The sequence below is a fragment of the Chamaea fasciata genome, unplaced genomic scaffold (assembly GCF_029207755.1).
Source record: "Chamaea fasciata isolate MVZ Bird 193981 ecotype frontalis unplaced genomic scaffold, bChaFas1.0.hap1 SCAF_3, whole genome shotgun sequence".
NCBI lineage: Eukaryota > Metazoa > Chordata > Aves > Passeriformes > Sylviidae > Chamaea > Chamaea fasciata.
This window is the reverse complement of record NW_027094088.1, coordinates 10927822-10954752: the sequence shown is the minus strand read 5'-3', so window position 1 is coordinate 10954752 and position 26931 is coordinate 10927822. Positions and strand designations below refer to the sequence as shown.

The window sequence follows — 26931 nt, the reverse complement described above, 5'->3', positions numbered from 1 at the left end:
CCATGGAGCCAACCAGGGATTGTTGGTACTAATGGACAAGGATTGCTGGTACTAAATGCCAGGGATATTAACAAGATGTGACTAGAGAAGGGGCCATGCAGAAGTAGGGCAGGGCTTTTCTGGGACAAACATCCTTGTTCCAGTTCACAAAGACACAACAACAACAACAAGTGTCAGCACAAAATTCTTTCTTCCTTTGTATTCTTCAGGCACTGGAAGGGGCTCTAAGATCTCTCTGGAGGCTTCTCTTTCCCAGGGGTACACTCCCAATTCTGATGGAGATTGAGTCTAAGACTGGATTCATATACATCCCACCTCCTCTCTGAAAAGGAGCTTAGGAAACAAGGGGGTTCATTCTGAATCTCCCTTACCTTTTACATCCCTGGCTTCCATAAAAATAACTCCACATGGATTCCAATTGTTCTTTATCATGGAATCCCGGAATGATATGGGTGGGAATGAACCTTAAACATGATCCAGTTCCTTGCCATCGGTTCGGATACCTTCCGCTATCCCAGGTTGCTCCAACCTGGCCTGGAACACTTCAAGGGATGGGGCAGCCATAGCTTCTCTGGGCAACTCTTCCAGTGCCTCACCACCCTCATAAGGAAGACTTTCTTCCCAATATCCCATCTAAACGTATTCTCCGTCAGTTTAAAGACAGTCAAGCACAACACCAGGCTGTGAGCTGGGCGATCCATGATGGAAGTTGCCACGGGAGCACACCAGTCACCAACCACTGCCGCCCGGCACCGCCGTGCCAGCGCTCGGAGGGACTGTGGCCCTGAAACGGCATTTTGGGGGAAGTCTCCCCTCAGGATATGCCGGGAGGCGCTGGATTCCCCCCAGGGATACGCCGGGAACGACAGGACTCCCCCGGGAGCGGCGCGTGACCCCCGCCAGCCGCGGCCATGGCGGAGCCGGCGCGCGCGGGGCAGGGCGGGAGCGCTAAGATGGCCGCGCCCGCGTGAGGGGCCGCTGGTGCTGTTCCCCGCGCGTCCCGCTGCCCGCGGGAGCCGCCGGAGCGTCCCGGAAATAATGTGGATATCGGGGCCCCATGTCGGACCACTGTGACGAGAGGGCGACGATGATTGCGGCCGGCGACCTGCAGGAGTTCGCGCCGCGGGGCCGCGAGCGGAGCCGGCGGCACCCGAGCGCCCTGAGCCTGCAGCTGCGGCGGCTCCAGCCCGCGCCGGAGCTCTGCTCCTCCGACGGCGCCGCAGGGCTCGTGGGCTCCCTCCGAGAGGTCACGATCCACGACCGGCACCGGGTAAGAGCCTTCCTGAGCTGCGGGTTCCAGGGGGGTTGGGAGGGAAGAGAACTTAAAGCCCATCCGGTTCCCGCGCGCCGCCGTGGGCTGGGACACCTTCCACCGGACCAGGTTCCTCCAAGACTCCTCCACCCTGGCCTTGACATCCAGGGATGGGGCAACCTGTGCCAGGGCCTCACCACCCTCCCGGGGAAGAATTCCTTCTCAATAGCCCATCTAACCCTGCCCTCTGGCAGTGGGGAGCCATTCCTGTCGCTCCAGATCCGTGTCCAAGTCCTGGTTCAGCTCTCTTGGAGCCCCTTGAGGCACTGGAAGGGGTTTTAAGGTCTCCTTAGAGGCTTCCATTTTCCAGATGAACACCCCCAGCTCTGATGGAGACCGAGCCTAAGACTGGATCCATCCACATCCCACCTCTTCTCTGGGAAGCAGTTTAGGGGGCAAGGGGGTTCACTCTAAATCTAAGAACTCCATAAAGGGTCTCCCATACTCATTCCTCCGTGGCTTCTATCAAAATAAAGCTAAATGGATCTTGATTGTCCTTTACCATGGAATGCCAGGGGTTTTTGGGTTGGAAGAGATCTTACAGATCACCTCATTCCACCCCCTTCCACTATCCCAGATTGCTCCACGCCCTCTCCAGCCTGGCCTGGGACACTTCCAGGGATGGGGCAGACACAGCTTCTCTATGCCGGCACCTTGTAACTGGCCAAACTCATCACACCTGTGGGTTTTGTGGCTTTTCCTTGACAAACCCCTGTTTTCCAGGAAAGCTGGCAGCTGAGGAAAGGCATCAGTGATGTTGGGGAGGAGGTGGACTACGACGAGGAGCTGTATGTGGCCAGCAACGTGGTCATCTGGAGCAAGGGCAGCAGAAGCCAAGCGTCCACCATGTACAAGGCATTCACCGTCGACAGCCCCGTTCTGCAGGTACGGAAATGTGGGAAAGGGGCACTGAGGGAATCCACGGACCCTCTCCACAGAGTGTTTTGGGGTGGGGTTAGTTGAGGGAACATGGGAAGGTGACGCTGTGTAGGAGGAGCTCGTTCTGGAGAATTAATGATGCTGTATTGGGTTTCAGGCCTTGTGGTGTGACTTCACTATCCCCCAAGAAAAACTGGAAAAAGCTGATGGTGAGTGCCCTGCTTCTTGTGCTGCTGGGCGAATAGTCAGAGCTCAGCTCCCTTGGCTTGGAATCATGGAATTGTTTAGGTTGGGAAAGCTCTCAGAGACCACCAAGTCCAGGTGTTGCCAAGGCCACCACAAAACCATGTCCCCAAGCGCCACATCCACGTGATTTTTATAGCCCTGTGCCTGTATCAGGGCTGGATACCCTTTTGGGAAAGAAATTTTCCCAATATCCAGCCTGAATCTCCCCTGGTACAACTTGAGGCTGTTTCCTCTCATCCTGTCCCTTGTTCCCTGGAATCAGAGCCTGACCCCCACCTGGCTGCACCCTCCTGTCAGGGAGCTGTGCAGAGCCAGAAGGTCCCCTCTTTTCTCCAGGCTGAGCTTTCTCAGCCATTCCTTGTTTTCCAGCCCCTTCCCAGCTCCATTCCCTTCTGTGGACACACTCCAGGAGCTCATTGACCACAACTTGAAATGTCAGAATTTACTTTTTGTGTATAAGAGATGTCTGAAAAAGAGTGAAACTTCCCTATGTAATTGTTTTTTCCTTTCCAGTTTCAGACAGTGAGGAAATAGTGGAGAAATGTATCTGCATTTTGCAGAATTCCTGCATAAATGTACACAGCATGGAGGGGAAGGATTACATTGCTGCACTGCCTTTCCAGGTAACTTCTGCCTTGCTTTTTGTCAAAAAGTGGAATATTTTTGTGTACGTTTGCATTCCTCAGCTCTCCATAAAATAGCCTGATTGTCTTATTTTCCTGTAAAACCCTCAAACATAATCAATACAGGAGATGGTTAGTTTTTTTTCCCCTATAAATCCATAATTTTTTTATAGGTTGCGAATGTCTGGCCAACCAAATATGGGTTGTTATTTGAGCGCAGCAGTTCTTCCCATGAGGTGCCTCCAAGTCCACCCAGGTACGGAATGAGGAATTTGGGTGGTTTCCTGTTGGATAATCTAATAAGGAATGGAGGAGTTGGAGGGCAGTGGTGAAAGATCCATGTGGCAGGGGGTGGAATGAGATCATTTTAAGGTCTCTTTCAACCCAGACCAATCTGGGATTTTATTGATATGATTCTTCCAGTCTTTTTATCCTATCCCAGTGTCTCTGAGTGAGCACGCTCAAAGCTGAGTGTTAAAAATTATTTGGGAGTGCTGGTGCTGGGAATAGGATCTGGGACCCAGCAGCCTGATTCCATTAAGGTTTGTCCTGGGAATTGATTCCAGGCTGTCACGAACAACTGGGAGAGTCACTGAGGGATTGTCATTGAGACAGTTTCTCTCAGTTGCAGGATCCCATTCCCTGTTGGGTTAGGATCCAACTCCCTGTTGGCTGAGACTCCCAGCCCCTGTGGAAGCCTTCTGTGGATCCCTAAGGAAGCAGTTGGACAATGCACTGATGAGCAGCTTTACTCAACTCTTTCGGGTTTTCCCCTGGGATTCTCTAGTCCTTGGAAGAGCTGGGATTAGGAATAGAGGTCCTGAAAAGTTGAGTCTACTCAGTCAATCCAACAAGCTTTTGGAGATGGAATCTGTGTCCCTGCTGTCACATTCCAGGCTCTGATTGTCTGGCTTTTCTCTAGAGAGCCTTTGCCGACAATGTTCAGCATGCTGCACCCTTTGGATGAGATCACCCCTCTGGTCTGGAAGTCTGGAGGTACGTTGAATGTCACTGGAGTCCCTCAGCATGGCAGCAAATCCCAGTGTGTCCCTGGAGCATTCCCTGTATCAAAAAATTTGGGAATTTTGAAATCCTTCCAAGGATGCAGTTAGAGCAGCTGCATGAACAGGGAAGCTGCTCAGGGAAGAAACCCAGTTTGTGGAAGGAAGAGAGTGTGGGAAATGCTCATAGCAGTGTTGTGGAGCTGATCCTTTGGAATACATCCCTGTTTTCCAGGAGTGTTTGGATCATCCCGGGTGCAGTACGTGGCTGACCACACACTGAGGATCGTGTTCCTCAGTGCTGACCCTTCCATAGTGATGACCTACGACACTGTGCAGAGCTTACACATGGTCTGGGCCCTCAGGAGAGTCAAGCCAGAGGTACACTTTATTCCCTGGGGAATAAAGATCCCTGGAAAACAGCTGTGTGCATTTCTGTGCCCTTATGTGTGTTAGGAGTGCTAGGATTTGGGATTTATTTCATTAATAAGAGTGAGATGTTGGGTGGGGCTGGTTCTTTTGGTTTTCAAGAAGTTTTTTCCGTGGATTTGCCTGGAGCAGGGGGATCATGTGGTGTTGGTCATGGATTATGTTATTGACATGTTGTTCCATACATTGGACCACAAGGTTTAAAAAAAGTGGGAAGTATCTTAGTGCCATGAAAACTTCGACAGTGAGGGTTGTGAGGCCCTGGCAGAGTTTCCCAGAGAATCTGTGGCTGCTCCATCCCTGGAAATGTTCCAGGTTGGATGGTGGTTGGAGCAACCTGGTGTAGGGGAAGGTGTTCCCATGGCAGGGGGTGGAACTGGCTGGGCATTGAGGTCTTTTCCGACCAAATCCTGGGATATTGTGAAAGCCGTTGGAGCAGTTTCTGTGGGAGTGGAAGAGCAGTTGATGGGATTAACTCTGTAGGCTGAACATGAATTTATGACACGTAACTGACAGGAAAAGCTGTTGGAAAAACCTCTCTCTGGCTGTCCTTGCCCACATGCCATTGGTTTCCCTCCCAGGAGCAGAGCCTGGTGCTGAAATTCCCAGAGCAGGGGGGCACCCCCCAGCACATGGCCACCAGCAGCTCCCTGACCGCTCATCTCCGGAGCCTCTCCAAAGGAGACTCCCCTGGGGGCTCCCCTTTCCAGAACTACTCGTCCATCCACAGCCAGAGCAGATCCGGCTCCTCTCCCAACCTGCAATCCCGCTCTCCCACCATCTCCAACATGGCTGCTTTGAGGTGGGCACCCACAGCAAATCCCGAAGGATGGGAGCTATGGAATACCATGGACACGTTTTGCTGTCTTGTCTTGCCATCCAAGGCTCAGGTGCCTCTTGTGTTGCAGCACCTGAAATTCCCTTGGATGCGCTTCCTGTGCCATTATCCTGATGGCTCAGGAGGATAATGCCTGCACCAGAGCCAAGGAGGCTGCTCTATCATGGATCAAGGAATGTCTGCAGGATGTTTGAGTCTCAGGAGTGTTTTGGGCTGGATTCTCTAAAGAACTTAGAGGGAAGAGATTGGGAGGGATTTTTTATGCAATGGGCCATCTGAAATCCTTTTGAAATCTCTTCTATTGGATTCAGACAGAGATGCCTGGAAAATAATAAGAGAATTGTTTTTCTATACTAGAAAACTAAAGGAAATCAACAGTGAGCTAGTTCCTGGTTTAGGGTTGATTGAGTTTTAAAATCAGTGGATGAGTTCCCTGGGATTCTCCCTGATTTTGAAGATCCACTTTTCTGCCGTATCCAATGTCTGATTCTATCTTAATTTTGAAGATCCACTTTTTGGCCACATCAATGTCTGATTTTTCCGTGATTTTGAAGATCCCCTTCTCATCCATATCCTGTCTCTGCCTGCAGCCGTTCCCATTCCCCAGCCCTGGGAGTCCATTCCTTCTCTGGAGTGCAGAGGTTCAACTTTTCCAGCAGTGCCCAGTCCCCGAGGAGACCCAGCATTACCCATTCTCCGAATTCCGTTTCCAATGACTCCTTTCTCGTGCCAGAGACAGAGCCAATCATTCCTGAGCTCTGCATCGACCACCTGTGGACAGAAACAGTCACAAACATGAGGTCAGCTGATTTTCTTGGGATGAGAGTTGGGAAGCAGGAATTAAAAGTGAAAACTCAGCTTATTTCAGTGGTTTTTCTGAAATTGGGGACATCTTGGAGTCAGTTCATGGGCTTGAGCTGCCTGATTTTTTTGGGAAATGATGCTCCCTAACTGCCTGGCTCCCTTGCAGAGAACTGAGCACTTGGAGCAGTTTTCCCTGCTGTCCTATCCCAGGCTTTCTGAATGGTTTCATGAGGTCTCAAAAGCAGGTCCTTGTGTCTCTTTTCCAGAGAGAAGAATTCCCAGGCATCCAAAGTGTTCATTTCTACTGACCTTTGTGGGCAGAAATTCTTGTGCTTTTTAGTGGAATCCCAGCTCCAGCTGAGGTGAGCATTCCTTGGGGACAGATGAACCAGGAGAAGCACTCCAGAAATTCCCAGCTTGAAGTCCATCAAGGGGTTTAATTAACTAGAAAATTAAAAATAAGTTATTTTGGGCAAAGCAGGAAAAAGAAGGAAGGAACCATGAAACCCACAAAAAATTCACTGCACTGTTGGAAGTTTGTTTTCTTTCCGTAACAGCACCCAGGACAAACCTTTTGTTTCCTGTTCTCCCTAATCCCTAGGTGTGTAAAATTCCAAGAGAGCAACGATAAATCACAGCTGATCTTTGGATCTATCACCAATATTCCAGCAAAGGATGCGGCTCCGGTGGAGGTATTGTTAGCTGTGGAATGTCCTTGTCATCCAGCTGGTGCCTCCTTAATTAAACACAAGGACCTGAATGTGCTGCTTGATTATTCTAGGGAATTGACACTCTGCTGGTTCTGGAAGGCAGTGGGAATCTGGTGCTTTATTCCGGAGTGGTTCGGGTAAGCAGCACCTTTTCTGTCCCTAATTTATGTGCAGTGCTGGAAAGGGAGTTCTGAAGCATCCGTGGCATTAATGGGACAATGAAATAATTTTTGTGGGGATTATTTTCAGAGAAAAACTCAACATTTTTTTCCTTTTTCCACCAAAAAGGTGGGAAAGGTTTTTATTCCCGGGCTTCCTGCTCCATCCCTGACAATGTCCAACCCAATGCCTCGGCCAAGCACTCCCTTGGATAGTGTCAGTACTCCATCCAAGCCTTTGAACAAGCACCTGGGGCCCCTGGAAGAGGTAAGAAATAAGGAAATACTCCCTTTGTTGTAATGATTGGTGGTGGTTTATCTTCTGAGGTGTCTTTTGGAGTTGAATCTTTCCTTCTTGTTCTATAAGTCCTCTGAATAAACTGTGTTTAAAGAAGATTTTTGTGGTGCTGCCCTGTTTATTTATTTCTCTTTGCCATAAAACTTCCAAGGCAGGGATTGGAAGGATTTGTAGTTGTTTCCAAGATTCTTGCTAGTACTTCAAACCCAACAATTTTAGCTGTTCTTTGCTCAGATCCACTTTAATTCTGAATTCCAATTCAATTTGAACTCTAAAATGGGCTCATTTTTCCCACTTTCCAGAGCGTGCTTTTGTCACCAGTTCCAGAATTAAGGGATTCTTCCAAGCTCCATGACTCCTCCTATGTTGAGGACTGCACATTCCAGCAGCTTGGGACTTTCATCCAAGCTCTGAGGGATCCTGTCCACAACAGAGTGACTTTAGTAGGTATTTCCCTGTCATTTAGGGCAACACTTTTGGTAACAAAAATTATTTTAAGATAATTCCAAGGTTTTCAGTGTTTCACAGAGCTGGTGCCTGAATTCTGCATCTTAATGTAGCAAAAGCCAGAATTTGGAAATACCTTCACCCACTAAGGAGTTCTGAGTTGATAGAAAAGGACTCTGCCTGCACTTGATGCATTTCCTGATTTATCTCCACTTTTGTTGGATTTTCCAGGAGCTCAGCAATAACACCATGGTTCGGATAAGTATTCCTGAAATCGCCACCTCGGAATTAGGTAGGTTTCCAAAGCTTTGGATGGCTTTTGGTTTGCTTGGGGAAGGGCTGAGATCTCAGTTCAGACATGACTGGTTTCAGTAATGAGCAAAAAAAGGAGTGTTTTTCCTTATTTTTGTTCCAAATCGGAGGATTTGTGCTCAACTCAAGGAAGAGTTGTTGGAGTTTTGTGGCTTTTTTGGAGTTAAAAGCAGGTCCAACAAGAGGAACCTGGGGAAATTCCCACCACTGATGAAGCAAATCCCAGGAAACCACAGCTGATGGATGATTTCCTTCTTCTCCAACAGTGAAAAAATGCCTACAGGGAGTGAAAGCCATCCTGCCCAAGGAAACAGCTGTGCAGATGTTGGTGAAGTGGTACAATGCCTACAATGCCCCGGGAGGGCCCAGCTACCACTCAGAGTGGAATTTATTTGTCACCTGTCTCATGAACATGATGGGTTACAACACTGAGAGGGTCTGCTGGACACGGAATGTGAGCAAATTCGTTCTTCACTTCTCATTTTCAGGCCTGTTTTACTCTGTGTTTATCATGAGATCCATTTACAAGGTGCTTATTATAAAAATTAACTATGGAGGTTTGACTCCAGCTCACACTGCTGCATTAAATTTGGTTCATCTCATCCGTATTAAATTGATTCTGAGTTTAAACACAGGTCACAATTCTGATTGTTGTTCCTTAAAGAGGATTTTAGATTTCTGGGGTTTGTTCAGCAAATCCAGACGTACCTTAAGCCACATCATGTCCTACTTGGTTTGAGTTCAGATGTTGTAATTCACCTGGAAAACCTTGGGAATTTCACTCTTGAGCTGCTTTAATTTTCTATTCATTTCTTTTCTATTTATTTCTTTTTATTTTATTTGTTGCAGCTTGATTTTGAAGGATCACTCTCTCCGGTCATTGCTCCAAAGAAGGCAAGGCCATCAGAAACTGGGTCAGATGAGGTAAGAAATGGTTCCCTCAGTTATATTTGGTTTGGTTTTTAGAGAAAAAATTCCTCTGTAACAGTGCTTTGGAATTACCTTTCTGGAAATGATGTTCACTGTGGATCCTCTCTCTTTCTTCCCTGTTTCTTTGCTCTAGGACTGGGAGTATCTCCTGAGCTCTGACTACCACAAGAATTTCGAGTCTCATCCCATTGCCAAAGCTTTGCGCCTGGACCCTCTGGAAGTTTCGGCTTCCAAGGATGACTTTTCCCAGAGCCTTAGTTTGGATTCCTCCACCCTCCTTTTCTCCCACATTCCTGCCATTTTCTTTGTTCTCCACCTCATCTACGAGGAACTCAAACTGAACAGTCTGATGGGAGAAGGACTCCGCTCCCTCGTGGTTCTCCTGGTTCAGCTGGCCAGGTATTCCCACTGGAAAACCATTTCTTTTGATGGGATTGCCCAAACTGGAGCAAACCTGCCCTGTATTTGAAGGAAAGGAATATTTAAAACCTTTCCTATTTGTTCCATGGCTCCAAATTCTTCCCCAGTAGCGCGACTGCCCAAAGGTGGCATCCAGGAGGTTGGAATGTTTTTTCCCCAGTCTGTGACTTCTCTCTCTCTCATTCTAGGGATTTAAAACTGGAAGCTTACATGGATTATTACTACAGGGACTACCCAGCCCTCGTCAAAACCTCCAGGCAGACCTGCATAATTGACCAGGGTGAGTTTAAGCCTTTGGCTATTCCATGATATTTGGATATTCCTTTTGTTTTTAACATTCCCCTCATTCTGGAGGATTATCCCCTGCTTATTCCTTTGAGATAGTTTTTCTTCATAAATAGATACGTTGAGTTTTCATTCCCGTCAAAAAATCCCATCTGACAGGAGGGATCTGTAAAATTTTGGGGGAAAATGCTGGATTTTTGTTGTTGAAGGGAATACTGGAGGAAATGGGAATGGTGAGGAATTCTTGTGTCTTTTCCCTGGAGCTCATTGTCTGTGTTGTTCATCTTAAGTCCAAACAGGTTTCATGCTCCATCCCTCCTTTTTTTCTGCTGAGCCTCCAAGTATCTTCCAGTGGCTGAGTTCCTGCCTGAAGGGAGAGGGAGTGCAGCCTTATCCCTACTTACCAGGGATCTGTGAAAGGAGCAAACTGGTGATACTGGTGAGTACTGGGGGGCAGGGAATACAGGAAATGTACCTTGTTTTGTCAGCACTGCCCTGTGGGCAGGGTTTGCTCCAGCTGCTGAATATCCTGGGAATGAAACATCCCTAGAGGAAGGTGAAATAACAGAGGGATTAATTTACTGGATGGATTTTCCAGGTGGAAAGGATGTGTTGGAGCTGAGCAGCTTCACTGCTTCTGTGTTTTTCGGTGGTTTGTGCAAAGGCATGATGGAATTTGGAATTATCTGTATTTTGGGAATGAGAATTCTCCGGTTTTCTCCTTGGACATGGCCCAACATCAATATTTAGTCCTGTGAGTGCTGATGGTATCTCTTGGTCAGCATGACTTCCTTACTCATTGGTGGGAAAACCCTTCCAACTGGGAGCAGAGGTGTAGAGCCTAAGATGCCTAAGGAGAAAAACAGGGACAAAAAGCCAGGATCTATTTCCCTCCTCTTTCTGCCTGATCTGCCCTTGCAGAGCTCAGAGTTGAAAGATCTTCATAAAGCTCACAGAATCATTTTACCTGGATGTGATTTTTCTCAGAATTGTCCAAATAGACTGACTGATCCCTTGGATTTTGCTGGCTGGACTCAACAGCCTTTCACTTGGAACCTTTACAAAATATCCAAGATGTGGAGGAAACCAAGTGGAAAAAGGTGTCTGCAAACAGTGTGTGTGTCCTGCAGGAGAAATGGAATATGAGAAACACAAGAGGGATAACTCGGAGCCTGTTTTTGCATTGGAAAGATATTTATCTTTTATCTCTGGAGCAAGGAGGGAAAATTCAGTGCATTGTTTCAGGGTGGATTTTTTCCCAAAAATTTAAAGCTTTAAAGTTTGTTGTTTTCAGTTGTTTCAGTCTCCTCACAATACACCTGCCCCACTTCTGAGGTTGTATTCCAGTTATTTCCTGCCTGTTTTTCTGGGAAGCAAAGGAATTTCAGCCCCAAAATGACTTTTTTTGATGTCTCTCCTCCCCAGAGTGTGGCTCTGTATATCCTTGGGGACGAGAGCGCTGTGCTGAACGAAGCCTCCCATTATTTGTACAAGGTCACATCAGGTAAGAATGCTTTGACTCCATCCTGGGAGTGCCTCAAGCGTGGAAAACATGGAATTAACACAGCCTTGTCTTTACTAGGCCAACGGAAGCAGCAGATGGAGCAGGATGACAATCGGTATGGAGGCTTTTGGTGTTGTTTTATTGAGTTTGTGACTTCCTGCTGACTTCTGGATGAGCTTTTATTGGCTTCTCCTTAATTTTCCAGGTGCAGTTTCAAACCCAGCACTTCTGTTTCCAGCCTGGCTGAAAAATTGGTCCTATGGATGACCAGTGTTGGTAAGAGCAGAGCAACAACATTGCCAAATAACCATGTGCTTGGTTAACAGGATACACTCTTTGTCTGGGATTGATAACACTTATTTGGGGTTTTTTCCCTCCTTAATTTTAAGGTTTCACCTTGAGGGATCTGGAATCTCTTCCCTTTGGCGTGGCCCTTCCCATCCGAGACGCCATCTACCAGTGCCGGGAGCAGCCGGCCTCGGACTGGCCAGAAGCCGTTTGCCTCCTCATTGGCCGCCAGGATTTGTCCAAACAGGCCTGGGAAGGGAGCCTGCAGAAGGGAAAATCCGTGAGTATGGCCACAAAGAGGTTTCCCAATCCCAAGGTTTGGGCAGAGCACCCAGCTCAGGAATTTCCAGCTTAATTCTCAAATTGGGGCCAACAAAATGGAGGCTTTACATGTACAAGGGTTTTGGTGTGAAAACCAATATCTAGCAGGGTTGGATAATCGTGGATAGCTGGGAAGACTCAAGATAAATCACATTTTCGAATTTAGACAAAAGTTTTGCCTCCAGGGCTGTTGGATTCTTCCTCCTCCCATCTTTTGGTGCTTTCTCCAGAGGCTCTGCTATCAAACCATGGCAGAAGGAGAAGGAAGTGGGTATTTGTCAGTGGCTTCTTGTGTTGGCATGGCCGGCATCCTTCTCTCCACTAGAAGAGCTGGATTTGGAAATACATTTGCCATATTTCTTTTTTTTTTTTCCCCAAAAAAGGGTTTTAGGTATTTGTATCCTGAGGTTAAATGATTTAAAAAAAACTGTGTGGTGTTTTCTCTTCAACATTTTCTTCTGATGGTGGCAATCACCAGCATCCCAAGGAATTGCATCTCACTGAAATGTCCTTTGTTGGAAGCCAAAAATCTTCTTAAGGCTGACATAAAAGCCCTTCATGGCAGAAGATGGGAGCCTTTTCCGAAGTCAGGAGCTGGGATTTGGAATCTCAAGTCCATCTTGGTCAAGATCCTTTTTTGCTGTCTCAGCTTTGAAAGGGATATTAAAGTTATTCCAGTTTTCTACAACAAAGGCTTTATGACTAATTGCATATCAAAACTGTAATTAATTTGGCAGAAAGGTCAATTAACTCCAAGTCAAACCCCACCTGCCACCACATGAAAAATCCTTTTTGTTTGCTGCTGGTGGAAGCTGTGCCCAACCGAAACCCACACGAATCATCAAAAATGATGATAAATTTGATTTTATCAGTGACTTTATAACAATGCCTCTAATTGATGTGACCTTAAAAGGCCAAAGTGAGCTTCAAACCCCAAATTGTTTGTCATTTCTCAGGAGGGCAGGGTGGAGTTTCCTGTTTCAGAACGGACCCTGCTGCTCTGGGTGGTGCAGTTGCATGTTGAGGTTGAGCGTGGATTTACCAGAAAAATTTGGTTTTATTCATCAGCTCTTCATTTACTTCCTGGGGCCATGTTCCTGGTGAACCACAGGAACATCTGTTCCCTTTGGGTCTCATCACTTGTGTGATGTGAACAAACAGGAGAGCAGAGTTTTAGAAAAGCATTTCTTAAATTTTGCATGGAAAAAGGGTTTTCCAAGAGTGTTCCTAGGCTTTGATGCTTTTCTAGTCACGTGTGGAAGTTCCAAAACCATTCTGGTGCTGTGGTGAACCACAAGTTGCCTAATAGTGAGGAATTTTGGGATTTTCTGCTGTGCAGGCTGTTAGTTTTTATGGGTAATTTGCTTTTCCAAGGTGGTTGTGGAGCGAATCCAAATTGATGTGTGAAATCGTCGACATTGAAAAATAATGCAGGATTTGGAGCAGAATCTGCAGAGCAGCAGCTCTGGTTGGGCTGATCACAAACTGGGATAATCACAAACTGGGCTGATAGTGTAGGGAGGGAAAGGAAGCCCCTTTTCTATGACTGCTCCGAAACAAGGAAGGGTTTTGAAAGGACAAGAACTCTGTCACATGTCACCTTCTCAGTGTATTTGAGGTGTCATCTCTTGTCTTCCGTTATTTATCCCATTTAGTTGTACAAAAGTACTTGATTTCCATGTTTGGAAATCCTTCAGGCCTTTAAATTCCTGTTAGGCATGTGGGAATGCTGTTACCCTCCATCTGCGTGTCCATCCCTCTTATGTACAGACCCATCATTGTTCTGGGTGAGTTCAGGATGTGGTGCCCTCCTGGCAGTTTTCCCCTCTAGAATTGTCTTTTCCCTTTCCCTTGCAGTCCGTGGGCACGGTGCTGTCCTCGGATATTCCGTCAGCAGCTGAGTCGGAGGAGGATGAGGATGGCATGAACGACATGAACGAGGAGGTGATGTCCCTGATCTGGAGCGAGGATCTGAGGGTGCAGGAGGTGCGGAGGCTCCTCCAGAGTGCCCGGCCTGTCCGGGTCAACGTAGTGCAAATGCCGGAAGCCAGTGATCACGAGTACATCGAGGAGAAGGAAAACAGGTAAGGAATCCTGGAAGGATAGAATGCGTTGAGTTGGGTTGGCTTAGGTTGGGAAGGACCTTAAAGTTCATCTCATTCCTACCTCTGCCATGGACACCTTCCACTATCCCAGGTTGCTCCAAGCCCCGTCCAATGTGGCCTTGGAACTTTCTCCATTTACAGCTGTTTCTATTTCCCAGTATTTCATTCAGCTGAAAGGTTGTGGGGATATTTTTTGAGGCTCAGAATCTAGTTTAAAAAAAAAATCATAATCTAAGTCTTTGGAGTTCCATGGATATCAAAGTTCTGCTGTATTGGAGTTGGGGGCTCTTGGGAAGGACACTTAGTGTGGACTCGAAACAGCACATTGAGGTCAATCGGATTTGAAAAGATTTTGTGTCACTTTCTTCTGCCCAAAAAATGTGAAATATAAGCAGTACCTACTCTGTAGAGACCAAACCATCCATGCCCTGCCTAAAGCTGGAGAATCCTTTGTGATAGGCTGAGCCTAGTCAGGGCGCCTTGGACTTCCACAGAAAGCACATTCACTGTCCCATTCCATTCCTTTGAAAACTGTGCCCGGTGGCCTTGATTATCCCTGTCCTGCTTCTTTATTCACTTTTGGGGGGGGTTAAAAACCTCTCCATTAAAAACTAAATTAAAAAGCAAACCTGAGAACACCATTATCATGTGGCATGCTCTGAGTCTGACCTAGGGAGCTGAGTAATCTAACGAGTCTAGAAAGTGTGTCCAGATTAAATCATAGAGAATTGTGGTCGGCATTTTTGAGAGTGCCTTATTACCACTGTACATGGGTTATTACTCGGTGTTATCACCACTCATAGCAGGATCCCACAGGGCAACCACCTTGGCTTGGCTTTCTCCTCTCGCCTCGCTTCCGACACGGCTGGGAAGTGTCTGTGGAATGGATTTATTGAACCAGCTTTAAGGGAAAAATAGTGCCAGGTTCCAATAGCTAAAAGGTATCTTGGAGATGAACCTTGTAAAGACCAAAGATTTGGTTCAAAAGAAGGAAGAAGTCACAATGATGGAAAAATGGTTCTGTCCAGTGCCTGTTGTTTGTAGGTTGTTTATATTTGGGAAAATTCTTGATATGGTTTTGGATTCACCTCCCCACCAGGTTGCTGCAGCTGTGCCAGCGAACCATGGCACTCCCAGTTGGACGAGGAATGTTCACCCTGTTCTCCTACCATCCTGTGCCGACAGAGCAGCTGCCCATCCCTAAGCTGAACCTCACCGGTATGTCGGTCAGGGCTTCCTTCCCAGTCCATCCCAGAGCCAGGATGGTCTTTCTTCCAGCTGTTATCTCATTACTCTAATATTTTTGACATCTTCTCCACCAAGAACTTCATGGCTCAAGTGTGGGTTTTGTGAGAAGCAGCTCCTTTGGGCTTTGAATCTGCCACCTGGAATGGTGGAATATCCTTCTGGAATGGTCAGAGCCAGTGTTATCAAACACTGAGACCTATTATTAGGTACAGAAGGAGAAAGAAGTGGAAAAATGGCCTAAACTGATCAATGCTGGGGTCGTACAGGATGGGGATCCTGCAAAGGGCTGTCCTGACATTCCTGAACATTCTTGGATTGGAACTGTTCCCTCACTTAGTACTGGATGAAGAGCTTGGCTTTTTCTGACTGCTCTTATCCCCTCTCCCATGGCAGGCCGTGCTCCTCCGAGGAACACCACTGTGGATCTGAACAGCGGGAACATTGACGTCCCCCCCAACATGGCCTGCTGGGCCAGCTTCCACAACGGGGTGGCTGCCGGCCTGAAGATCGCTCCCGCTTCCCAGATCGACTCCGCCTGGATTGTCTACAACAAGCCCAAAATCGCCGAGCTGGCCAATGAGTATGCGGGGTTCCTCATGGCCCTGGGCCTCAACGGGCACCTCACCAAGCTGGCCACCCTCAACATCCATGACTACCTAACAAAGGTGAGACCTTCTGGCACATCCAAGAGCCAGATCCCGCTGGGATTGGATTCTTTAGGCAAAACAAGGAAAGAAAAATCAACAGGTTTCTTTGAACTGTTGGACTGAAAGTTTCCTGTTGTGGGAGAATGTCTGAGTTGCTTCATTATGGTCATGGTGCATTGTTTGGGTTCGAAGGAATCTTTCTCAGTTTGAGGAAGGACTTCTTTCCATGGAAGTGGTGGAGAACTGGCTGTCCAGGGTGGGCATGGAGCCTCTGAAGCACTTCCATTCCAAACCCACCTGGATGCATTCCTGTGTCACCTGCTCTGAGTGAGCAGGGGAGATGGAATGGATGATCTCCAGAGGTCCCTTTCAATTGTAAATATTCTGGGATTCCGCAGAATGAGGAAACTTCATTTCCGTCCAAAGATTTCAAGCAGCTTTACCGCCAGATCTTTCCCCCCTGCACATGGCTCATTGGGATAGGCCCCTGGAACACTGGGACAGGGGGTTTCCCATTCCTGGATGTGCCTCACTGCTCCTTGTACCCTTGCCCAGGGCCACGAGATGACGAGTATAGGGCTTCTGCTCGGCGTCTCCGCTGCCAAGCTGGGCACCATGGACATGGCCATCACCCGCCTGCTGAGCATCCACATCCCTGCCCTGCTGCCGCCCACCTCCACGGAGCTGGATGTGCCCCACAACGTCCAGGTGGCTGCTGTAGTCGGGATAGGCCTGGTCTACCAGGGCACTGCACACAGGCACACTGCCGAGGTGCTGCTGGCTGAGATAGGTGGGTGCCAACACCAGAAAAACGGAATGAGGGCTGGGGTTGTCACTGTGTGCACCAGAGTTGGGAGTTGTAACGTTGGCACCTTCCCACCACAACATTCTCCTCCCCTATTCCAAACCTCACGGTCCCTCCTGGGAGCTTGTGCAGCATAAAAAGGAAAGTCAGTGAATTTAGGAAAAGAAATGTGGCAGCATCATTACTGTTCCTACTTCTTCCACCTGGAAATTTGGTGTCCTAAATTCCCCTGTTTGGAACGTTGAGCGTTTTTAACCACTAGGCCTCAAGAGCTGATGTGAACAGCAGATTTATGATCTCACTTGCACTCTCATTCTGAATTCATTTGTAACAGTTTTTCTTCATGTTTACGTGGGGCTATACTTGGAGACTGTGTGGTTTATTAAACAGGGAATGGGATAAATTTTAAGGGTGAAATTGTTGCGTTTCTGGAAATCGGATATGTGCAATCCTTTTTTAGCAACAGCATTTGGATTGGTTCAGGATCTTAAAGTATCCTCAGTTAAACTTAGCATCTTCACCATGGCTCTAAACTCCAACCATAACATTTCAGAGGGAGTTGCTATTTGGGAATGGATGGGTGTACCGCCAGTTCCTTGTCATTCCACTGAGGACTTCCCTAGGGAGGGACAGATTTTATTTTTTTTTTCTCTCCTTTCAGTAGGAATTAAGCAATAAGCTGAAATTTTCAAAGGTGAATTTTGCTGGTTTGGTTTCCCCAGGGCGTCCCCCCGGCCCAGAAATGGAATATTGCACAGACAGAGAGTCCTATTCCCTGGCATCAGGGCTGGCCTTGGGAATGGTGTGCCTTGGGGTAAGTCAGCTGCAATTAGGAGACTCATTATCCATTGGGATGGCATTCCAAGAGCTGTTCCATCCTTGGCTCCCAGCTGCCTGTGGGTTTTTTCTCCTAGAGGAAGTCACTTCCATGGTTTTCCTTCCTTCCATTCCTTAGCATGGCAGTAACTTGATTGGGATGTCAGACCTCAACGTTCCCGAGCAGCTCTACCAGTACATGGTGGGGGGACACAGGAGATTCCAGGCGGGAATGCACAGGGAGAAGCACAAATCTCCCAGTTACCAAATCAAGGTATGTGGTGCCGGTGCTAGCTCATTTAAGTTGGAAGTCTGGGAGGTGTCTCCATGACTTTGGGAGCCTCAGTCTCTTCCAAGTGAACCTGTGGGAAGTGTTCTCTGTGTTTTCGCAGGAAGGAGACACCATCAACGTGGACGTGACATGTCCAGGTGCCACCCTTGCACTTGCCATGATCTACCTGAAGACCAACAACAGGTATTGACCCAGGAATTCCTGCAGGGTTAAACTGCCCTAGTGTTGGCTTTGCTGAGGTTTGGAATTGCTGGAATATGACCTGGAAACCCTTTGCCATGCCCTGCAGATCCATTGCTGACTGGCTCAAAGCACCAGACACCATGTATCTGCTGGACTTTGTAAAACCAGAATTCCTTTTGTTGAGGGTAAGATTTTTCTTGGGTTCATTCCTCAGTCTATTTAAATGATGGAATTTAGGAATTCCAGCCCAACATGCCCGTCATCCAGAATCCTTTGCTTCCCAGCCAAACTCACCCCTTCCAACAATTCCTTCTTGTAGTGTGGCAGCTTCCTTGTCATGGAAATAGAATTTAGGGAGAAATAGATGAAAGACAGTTTATGGGGAAAGTTACATTAAATTTTTAGCTGTATTTTTATAGCTTTTCTCAATTCCATAGATAAATTTTCTCCTCCACAATTTGGTTTTCTCCCTTTTTCCAGACCCTGGCTCGATGCCTGATTTTGTGGGATGACATCCTGCCCGATTCCAAGTGGGTCAACAGCAACGTGCCTCAGGTAGGTGTTTGTTTATGTGTGGTGTGTTTGCTTCCCAGTTTTACACCTCCCTGGATTGCTTTCCATGTGGGTATTTCCATAGTCATATCAGGAGCACAGGGAAATGAGCATTAACATGACAGAGGTGACGGTTTAATGGGATTCCTGGATTTTAGAAGCACCAGGCACTGGAAAGGAGATGATTGAGGAGAGATGGGATTGTTCCAGGCACAAAATGATGTCAGGGGAAAGGAAGGGAATTAAACTTTTCCCTTCATTGCCAGATCCAAAACTGCTGCATGGAGTTGAGCATTAGGAATAACTTCCCAACAGTGGAATCAGTGATATTCCAAGATACTGTATGGAATTTTTAAGGCCAAATGAGCTCAATACCTATGAGAACTAAGGATGCTGATGGTCTCTGCTGGGGAAAAAACAGCTTTTCCTTCCCTTAGACCAGTTTGATATAACTTATGAACTCTTGATGGCCAGAGTTTCATTTAGTCATCAGTTTTCCCTTGGATTTATTTTCCTTTCCTGCTTTTTACAGATCATAAGAGAGAACATTATCTCTCTTCATGCAACAGAGCTGCCTTCCTCTGAAGACTTGAGCTTGGAAACGCTGGCGTGAGTAACATCCCAAAAATCTCATAGGGAATTTTACTGTCCTGTAAAGAAGAGTTTTGGTATATGGGATATTCTGTGAAGGATGAGTCTTCCCCTTTATTTTTAAGGGATGAAGGAGTTTGTGCTGTGTATTCGGATGAGGAGAAGAGGAACATTTAGTCATTTCCTGTTTATGTTGTTCCTTAGGCAAGCTCATGTCTACATCATCGCCGGAGCATGTTTATCCCTGGGATTTCGCTTTGCCGGGTCAGAAAACCTGGCAGCATTTCAGTGCCTGGTAAGAGGAGGACTGTTTTATTCCCTTCACTTCCCAGGGAGCTGTCACTCACCTTTTGGATCCATATTCACTGGACATTTCTTTTCTTTCTAGTACAAATATGCCACGGATTTCCTGAAGTGTTTGTCGGCTCCAACAGCGTCCATAGTAAGTTTTTCCAAGTTTTCTTCCAGCAAAAAGATGGCTTTATGTGACCTTCACAAAACCTCAATGGGAACAAACCCAGCGCTTTTAATTTCCTGAATTACACATGTTGTATAGGATGTGGCAGGGTGTGAATCACTGAAGGACTTTGCTGGCTCTCCCTCTTTCTGGGGAATGTGGTTTCCAAGGTCCAGGGGTAGAAAGTGGTGGATCATCCCACCTGGAATGTGCTGTTGGCCATGGAATTGTTATGAAGCCTATCTGTTGTGCTTGAAGACAGGTCACTATAACCTGGAAACGTGCCTGAGTGTCCTGCTCCTAGCCCTGGCCATGGTCATGGCCGGCTCTGGGAACCTCAAAGTGCTCCAGCTTTGCCGTTTCATGCACAAGAAGACAGGGGGAGAGATGAACTACGGCTTCCACCTGGCTCACCACATGGCTTTGGGGCTCCTCTTCCTAGGAGGAGGAAGGTAATAGGCCTTTTCCAAAGGTAGATCTCAGTCTTTATTTCCATTTCCTCCATTTCCCTGTTTTTTTGAATATTACATGGATGCATAAGGGCATCTTCTGCTGGAAGAGAGAGTCTTGTTGTCTTCATGCACTTTTGAAAGTTCCTTTCCTCATCCCACCAAAATATTTTGGCCTCCTGTGTTTTTTAGAAGGAAAACTAAAGGATGATGATTTTTTTCCTACAGATATTCCCTGAGCACTTCCAACTCCTCCATTGCTGCTCTCCTCTGTGCTCTGTACCCTCACTTCCCTGTTCACAGCACGGACAATCGGTAAGGCTTTCATGGGGATCCCATTTCCTTCAGCTGAACCATCTTCTTACAGAAGACAAATGATGGATTTTTACCAAAAATCAATTTTTGGAGGTTCTCCAATTAAAAAAAAAAAAATGGGAAATGGAAGAAATAAGTGACGGTGGTAGGGGTCTTTGGTCAGTGAGGAAACACCAGCTCTGCTGTGCTCCTGTGATGTAGCTGCTCCAGTTTGCTCAGCTGGAAAATCTCTATTTATGACTCTTAATCACTTTTGGTTCTGCTAATTAACCAATGCCATGGCTACACAAGCTGTATTTGGGTGTGGAGCTGGAATTGGGTGCCTGGGATCATTCCTAGCCTGTGCTGAGCTTCTGGTTCCCATCCCAGGTACCACCTGCAGGCTCTGCGTCACCTGTACGTGCTGGCGGCCGAGCCCAGGCTCCTCACTCCCGTGGACGTGGATTCCAACAGCCCCTGCTACGCCCTCATAGAGGTCACCTACAAGGTAATGTGGCTGGGTGGCCCTGAGGAGCTGTGGGATAACCAAACACTCGGATTTATCCTAGTTTTTGTTGGAGTGGCCTCCAGTCTTGGGTTTGGTTTCAAGCTGTCTTGGAGACGAGGTGAATTCTGCACAAATAAATGAAGGGTTGGGCTCAACCCACTCACACCTCAGGTGTGCTTTGCTGGGACCTGAAGAGCAGAAGGAAGGATAGGGAGAGTCACCAGAGTCTTCTAACAGGCAAGGAAGGGTGTCCAGACTGACCCAGGTTCTTCTCCCTCTTCAGAAGGATTTCCAAAGGCACAGAGGTGGCTGGAAGCATTTGTGGTTTTCCAAGCCTTCTCCTGAGATGAGCAGCTTGGTGTTTCTCCTTGGTGCTTCCATCAAGTGTCCTTCAGGAAAGAGTCCTTTCTGTGGGATTTATTTTATATGGGAGAAGGGAGATGCTCAGGATTGAGTTCTTGGAATTTTTAGGGGGAAGAGGTGCAGGTCTATGGTTCTGGCAAAGACTTCTCCATGTTCCCATTACAGTTTTCTTCCCAAACCTTCACATTTCAGCCTTGCCCAGCGTTAGGTGTTGATCCATCCATCCATGGAAAAAATGGCTTGGGAAGTCTGTGGTTCCTGACAGGAGTCCTGTGTTTACGTAGGAGCAGAACCCCCTGTCTGCTGCCAGGGCAGTTGTTCCCCATGTTCCCCATGCCCTTTTCATTCATTTTCCCATAGAAATGAGCTTTTCTAACCTGTGACTCCCATGATGTTTTGCAGGGCACACAGTGGTATGGGGAGGCCACTGAGGAGCTGATGGCACCCACGCTTCTCCCAGAGCTCCACTTACTGAAGCAGGTAGAGGAAATCTCTGTTTTAATGGAAAATCACCTGCATTGTGTGTCACAGATCTCAAGAGCTGAGATCTGATGGTTTTTGATTCCTTAGCGTGACTCAGGATGACATTGTCCCATTATGATTCCAAAGACAATTCTCTGTCTTCTGTCTTGATCAAGATCTTCCAAGATCTGATGCAGCAGAGAATTCCCTTTAGGAGACACAAACCTCCTCCTGAATTTTCTGTGTGGGCAACACTATAAAACTGTCCAAAAAAACCCAGTAGAAACCTCTTAATTCAATGATTCTGGTTATATTTAGTAATAAAATGTTTCTATTGACAGATCAGAGTGAAGGGTCCCCGGTACTGGGAATTATTAATAGATTTAAGCAAGGGAACAACTCATCTCCAGTAAGTGTTTTTTTAATGCTCAACTGAATCGTGACCTCGTAGTAATTGTATTTCATGGTTTTCTTAAACCCTCCCACAGCTCAGAAAGAAACCTGAGTTTCATCAAGTCACTGTTGTGCATCTGACAGCACTTTAGGGGGGGAAGAAAGAAACTGCAGAGTTGGGTTTCACCCATTGAGGTGAATAATTCATGCAAAAAAACAGGGTCGGGGAAAACCTGATAGTAAAACCCACAGAGGCTGGCAGTGGGATGGAGGCACCAGAGAGAAGCTACAGCTCATGGTTTTAGTTTGGTTTTGAGTGGTGGTGATGTCACGTTTCCCAGACTGTTGGGGACTGTTACTGCCCTGTGAAATGCTTTTTCTCCTGTCACTCTGTGTCACAAAGTGCCACCAGCCCTCGTGACACACTCAAAACGTGGGGGGCAGCTGTGGGAACCAGAGATTTTACCGGAACACAGGATCTATGGGGTGGGGGTGGGGGGACAGACGAAAAACATTCTCATCTTTGCACTCCCCAGTGAGGGGTGGGAAAAACCAGCTGCATCTTTGCTCAGTAATGTGGTGCTTTAAGGTCATTTACTTCCCATTAATCAATTCCAGAATCATTTAGGTTGGAAAAGACCTCCAAGATAACGAGTCAAATCACTGATCGCCCTCTTGTCAACTGGAAGGATTAGATTAAGCATAGTCCACTAGCACAGCATGCTTTGGGTTGGAAGGGATTTAAGGATCACCCAGTTCCACCCCCTGCCATGGGCAGGGACACCTTCCACTACCCAACGTTGCTTCAAGCCCCATCCAACCTGGCCTTGGACACTTCCAGGGATCCAGGGGCAGCCACAGCTTCTCTGGGCAATATGTGCCAGGGCCTCCTGGCCCTCACAGGGAAGAATTCCTTTCCAATATCCAGCCTGAATTTCCTCTCTTTGAATCAATTCTGTAAATCAGCCCCGTTTTGCGATTCCAGGTCGATCCTTTCCAAGGGTGGCATCCTGTATGTGAAGCTCCGAGCTGGGCAGCTCTCGTACAAGGAGGATCCCATGGGCTGGCGGAGCCTCCTGGCAGAGACTGTCACCCACCACAACTCAGAAGCGCGGGCATTCAAGGTACCACTCCCAGGATGGTTCCTGCCAGGAATGCTGCTGAGGGAGGGAATTCTGATGGCTTTGACAGGACAGCCATGTGTAGCTGCATCTGCCATGGCCAGACACAAGTGTTGGACACGTCCAGCCCATGAAGTGCTTGATCATGGAATCATTTAGGGTGGAAAAGCCCTCCAGAGTCATGGAGTCCAACCTTTAGGTCACTGAATCTAAATTTTAAATGACTGAGTCCAACCTTTAGATTATGGAGTCCAACCTTCAGATCATGGAATCCAACATGTAGATTGAGTCCAGCCTTAAGATCATGGAGTCCAACCTTTAGATCATTGAATCCAAATTTTAGATCACTGAGTCCAACCTTTAGATCATCTAGTCTAGCTTTTAAATTGAGTCCAACTTTTAGATCATTGAGTCCGACCTTTGGTGTGGGTTCCAGTTTTCTCCCTTGTGTTCTGGACACTTTGGAAATCAGTTGTTGTTGTCTTTGTGCACAAATCCAGAAAGTTCATTTTAGGAATGTGTTTTAATTCCTTTTTTCCCAGCCAGAAGCAATTTCTGCTTTCACTTCCGATCCCGCTCTATTTTCCTTCGCCGATTATTTTTGCAAACCGACTGTGAACATGGGCCAGGTAGGAAGTGCTGTTGTGGACCAACACTTATTCCATGGATAAAAAGTAGGGAAAACTTGCCTTAAACTCTAGAGCAGAATTCAGCCCTGCAATCAGCAGGAACAGGGAATATCCTGCAGGATGTTGTGTAATACAAGGGTGATCCTCTGATTCCTGTTGGTTTGATATTGGGATTTTTTGTCCCATTCCTTGAGGAATGTGTTTAACAATTCTAGAGAGCCCTGAAGCATTTAGGGGAAGTCACAGAAGGGGTTTTATATGGAATTTGTTTTAAAATTATTTAAGGGACGGCATAAAACCCTGTTTAATTACCCCAAGGAAGAAGTCAAGTGGTATCATTGGTTATCCCAAATTCCTGTGATGCCACTGCATGGATTAACTTCAATGGAGTCAGGAACCTGGAATAAATTGTGCCTGACACCTGTCTTTCCTCAGAAACAAGAAATCCTGGATCTTTTCTCCTCCATTCTTTACGAGTGTGTGACCCAGGAGAATCCAGAGATGCTGCCCACGTACATCGCCATTGACCAGGTAGGAAACTCCTGTTCTTGTTGGAAACAACATTTTTTCCCACTTTCTGGGGGGCAAAGAGTGGCCATTCCATGTGCTTTTCACGAGGAGGGGAGGGCAGGGGTTGAGGAGTTGTTTCCTTCCTGTTTCATTCCTGCTCCATTTCCTGCTCTCCCCACTGCCAGGCTGTGAGGAGGCTGGAAAGGCGGGAAATGTCCGAGACCTTGGAGCTGTGGCAGATGAAGCTGGTGCTGGAATTCTTCAGCTCCCAGAGCCACCAGGAGAGGATGAGCAGGAATCTAACCCGAGGGCTCTTCATGAACTCAGAATTTCTGCCAGTGATGAAGTGCACCATAGATAACACCTTGGATCAGTGGCTTCAAGGTAAGGATGAATTTCAGTCCAACCAGTCTTGGAATCCTGAAATGGTTTGGGTTGGAAGGGACCTTAAAGCCCATCTCATTCCATGCGCTGTTTCTCACCTGGTTCTTGTCTTGTTGATCCAGGTTGATTTTTGCCTCAAAAGTATGGACAACTGATGAGGGAAGGAAGGGTGTTTTCAGTTTGGTATGGAACATTCCCTAGAGAATTGTGTTTGCTTGGAGTGGTGAGGGGTTTTTAGCAGAGAAGGTGATGTTTTCCAGAGAAAATTCCTTCCTCATCTTGCACAGGGAGAATTTTCCCGGAGCAAAAGCAAGCAGTGACCACAGCAGGGTGGCCATGGCAGAAGGAAGGAGGTTGGAAAACAACCTCCCAGCCCACCTTATGTGGGGAATGGAGACTTCAGTGGGATTTATCTGTTGAAATCCTGCTTCCCAAATGTCACCAAAGGTATTCCTTGTGCTTTGCAGCCGGAGGGGATGTGTCCCTGCATTCCTACCTGAGTGGGCAAGCTCCAGAGGAATCCCAGCTGAGCATGCTGGCGTGCTTCCTGATTTACCACTCTGTGCCCACCCCAGGGCAGCTGGCAGCTGGAGGCTTGGAAGGTGAGTCTGGAATAGGGATTTGGGGAAATCCTGGATCCTTTCACTGGGCAACTTTTCCTTGCCCTCCAGCAGCCTAGGAATACAACAGTCCTGAGGTTACTCAGGGAAAAGAAAGGCAGCTGGACCTTTATTTTGGGGGCTCTGTTCCTCCCTTAGGGCTGGGGCAGGAATGTCACCACATCCATGAGGGATCTGGGCCCTATCCCAGGAATCCTGTGCTTGCCACACAGGCTGTGTTTGGGCATCCAGCTGCCTGTTACACACCTCTCTTCTGGGTGTTCTTCTCCTTTGTGTTCTCCTTCTTCCTGAATTTGGGATCTCTTTTAAAAGGGATTTGAGATCGCTTATAGAACTTCACTTTCCAATCAGCACACAACAAACAGATCCATGGGATGACACCTCCAGAGCTCCCTGGAGCTTCTCCCTCCAATTTCAGGCAAATCTTTGCTCATTTTTACACCTTTTTCCTTTGCTTTGGATGTTTTTTAGGGAGCAGGAACTTCTCGGAGCTGCTACTGAAGCTGCGGAGGCTGCATGTGCCTGTGCGGGCACTCCTGCGCCTGGCTCCGCTGCTCCTCGGGAATCCCCAGGCCATGGTGCTGTAGTCCCACCAAACTTCCCAGAATCTCCTTCTTTTTGTACCTTCCGAAATACCAGACTCACCCCCAGCTGTGGTAACCACGACCAGGAGTTATTTATAAATTGTTACGAGGAATAATAAAAAGAAAGAGCTATAAAAGTGAGGTCATAATAAATTTACTTTTGTAACGAAGGCTTGTTTGCAACTGTGCGGTTTTTGTGGGGAATTCAGGAAAGACCTTGGCTGGGAATGGTGCTTTTCCTTGGTTTCATAACTCCTTTGCTTGTGGTGGATCTTATTTTCAAACAATGGAGACAATTCCTGATTTTAACACTCTGTGTTCCCTTCTTCCTTGTGTATCCCTCTGGATCAAGTTGGAGCAGGGTTCATTCCTTGTTGGTTCTGCACAGAGCAGATCCTTAATTTGTCACCAAACACATGGAATTTCTTCATAAAAAGCAGCTAGAGGTTGAGGGATTACTCAGCCGGAGCCAAAGGCTTGGATTCTGCTTATTCTGATTCCAAATTTAACCATTTTCTATGGTGATTTATCCCTGGTTTTTTTCCCAAAGAGGGGAATCCTCAAGGAGGGGAGCCAAGGGCTTTTGCAAAGGGACAGATAGATGGAGGAAGACAACCAGGAGTAATTAAAAAGAGAGCAAAAGTAGAAAAATTACACAAACCTGATTGTTATTAGAAAGACACAACTTTATTGTGTATTCACTGAAGTTTTCCAATTGCTTGAGGTGTCGTGAAGGAGGCAGAGCCTGTGACAGATTCCAACCCTCATCCCCATTTTTTTAAGCTATTCAGAAGCTGCCCTAATTTAATAAAAATAGTTTAATTTATTTAACAAACCTACTCCATAAGCACCTTCTTTATGTGAATTCAATGAGACCGTGAACAGATGGGAAATCAGAGGAGCCACGAGGTCTCATGGGGCAATCCTGGATGTTCTTTCCCCTGGGAGGTGAGTGCAACTCGGGGAAGTTCCTTCTCAAGTGAGGAACCGGGAAGCATGAAGTGCTAATTTTCCAGAGGGAGTGACACTGGCCTTTCATGAAGTCTTGGAATGGTTTGTGTCGGAACGGACCTTAAAGACCATGGGCAGGGGCACCTTCCTTAAAGCCCCATC

General features: G+C 47.1%; 1 protein-coding gene across 1 annotated transcript; it reads left to right on the top strand.

Moving 5' to 3' along the window:
* The first annotated feature begins 959 nt into the window (after window positions 1–959).
* ANAPC1 (anaphase promoting complex subunit 1) lies at window positions 960–25988 on the top strand. Its single transcript, XM_066177981.1, has 47 exons — window positions 960–1270; window positions 2036–2197; window positions 2349–2400; window positions 2951–3060; window positions 3234–3316; window positions 3983–4056; window positions 4297–4442; window positions 5072–5292; window positions 5919–6128; window positions 6399–6494; window positions 6734–6824; window positions 6914–6979; window positions 7131–7268; window positions 7601–7741; window positions 7977–8037; window positions 8324–8511; window positions 8907–8981; window positions 9121–9386; window positions 9596–9687; window positions 9983–10131; window positions 11118–11196; window positions 11275–11311; window positions 11402–11472; window positions 11586–11764; window positions 13663–13889; window positions 15010–15128; window positions 15552–15823; window positions 16361–16595; window positions 17333–17424; window positions 17566–17700; window positions 17819–17901; window positions 18008–18086; window positions 18382–18456; window positions 18986–19062; window positions 19249–19339; window positions 19433–19486; window positions 19760–19953; window positions 20179–20265; window positions 20635–20752; window positions 21518–21595; window positions 21919–21986; window positions 22956–23094; window positions 23634–23720; window positions 24156–24251; window positions 24416–24614; window positions 25082–25216; window positions 25706–25988. The coding sequence occupies exons 1-47, from the start codon at window positions 1058–1060 to the stop codon at window positions 25819–25821; spliced, it is 5856 nt and encodes a 1951-aa protein (XP_066034078.1). The 5' UTR covers window positions 960–1057; the 3' UTR covers window positions 25822–25988.
* Window positions 25989–26931: the final 943 nt, after the last annotated feature.

Coding starts and splice junctions, on each gene's coding strand:
- ANAPC1 (XM_066177981.1), top strand. CDS start 1,058: ATGTCGGACCACTGTGACGAGAGGGCGACGATGATTGCGGCCGGCGAC. Junction 18,087..18,381: donor CAGAATTCCTTTTGTTGAGG/GTAAGATTTTTC, acceptor CCCTTTTTCCAG/ACCCTGGCTCGATGCCTGAT. Junction 20,266..20,634: donor GTTCACAGCACGGACAATCG/GTAAGGCTTTCA, acceptor TTCCCATCCCAG/GTACCACCTGCAGGCTCTGC.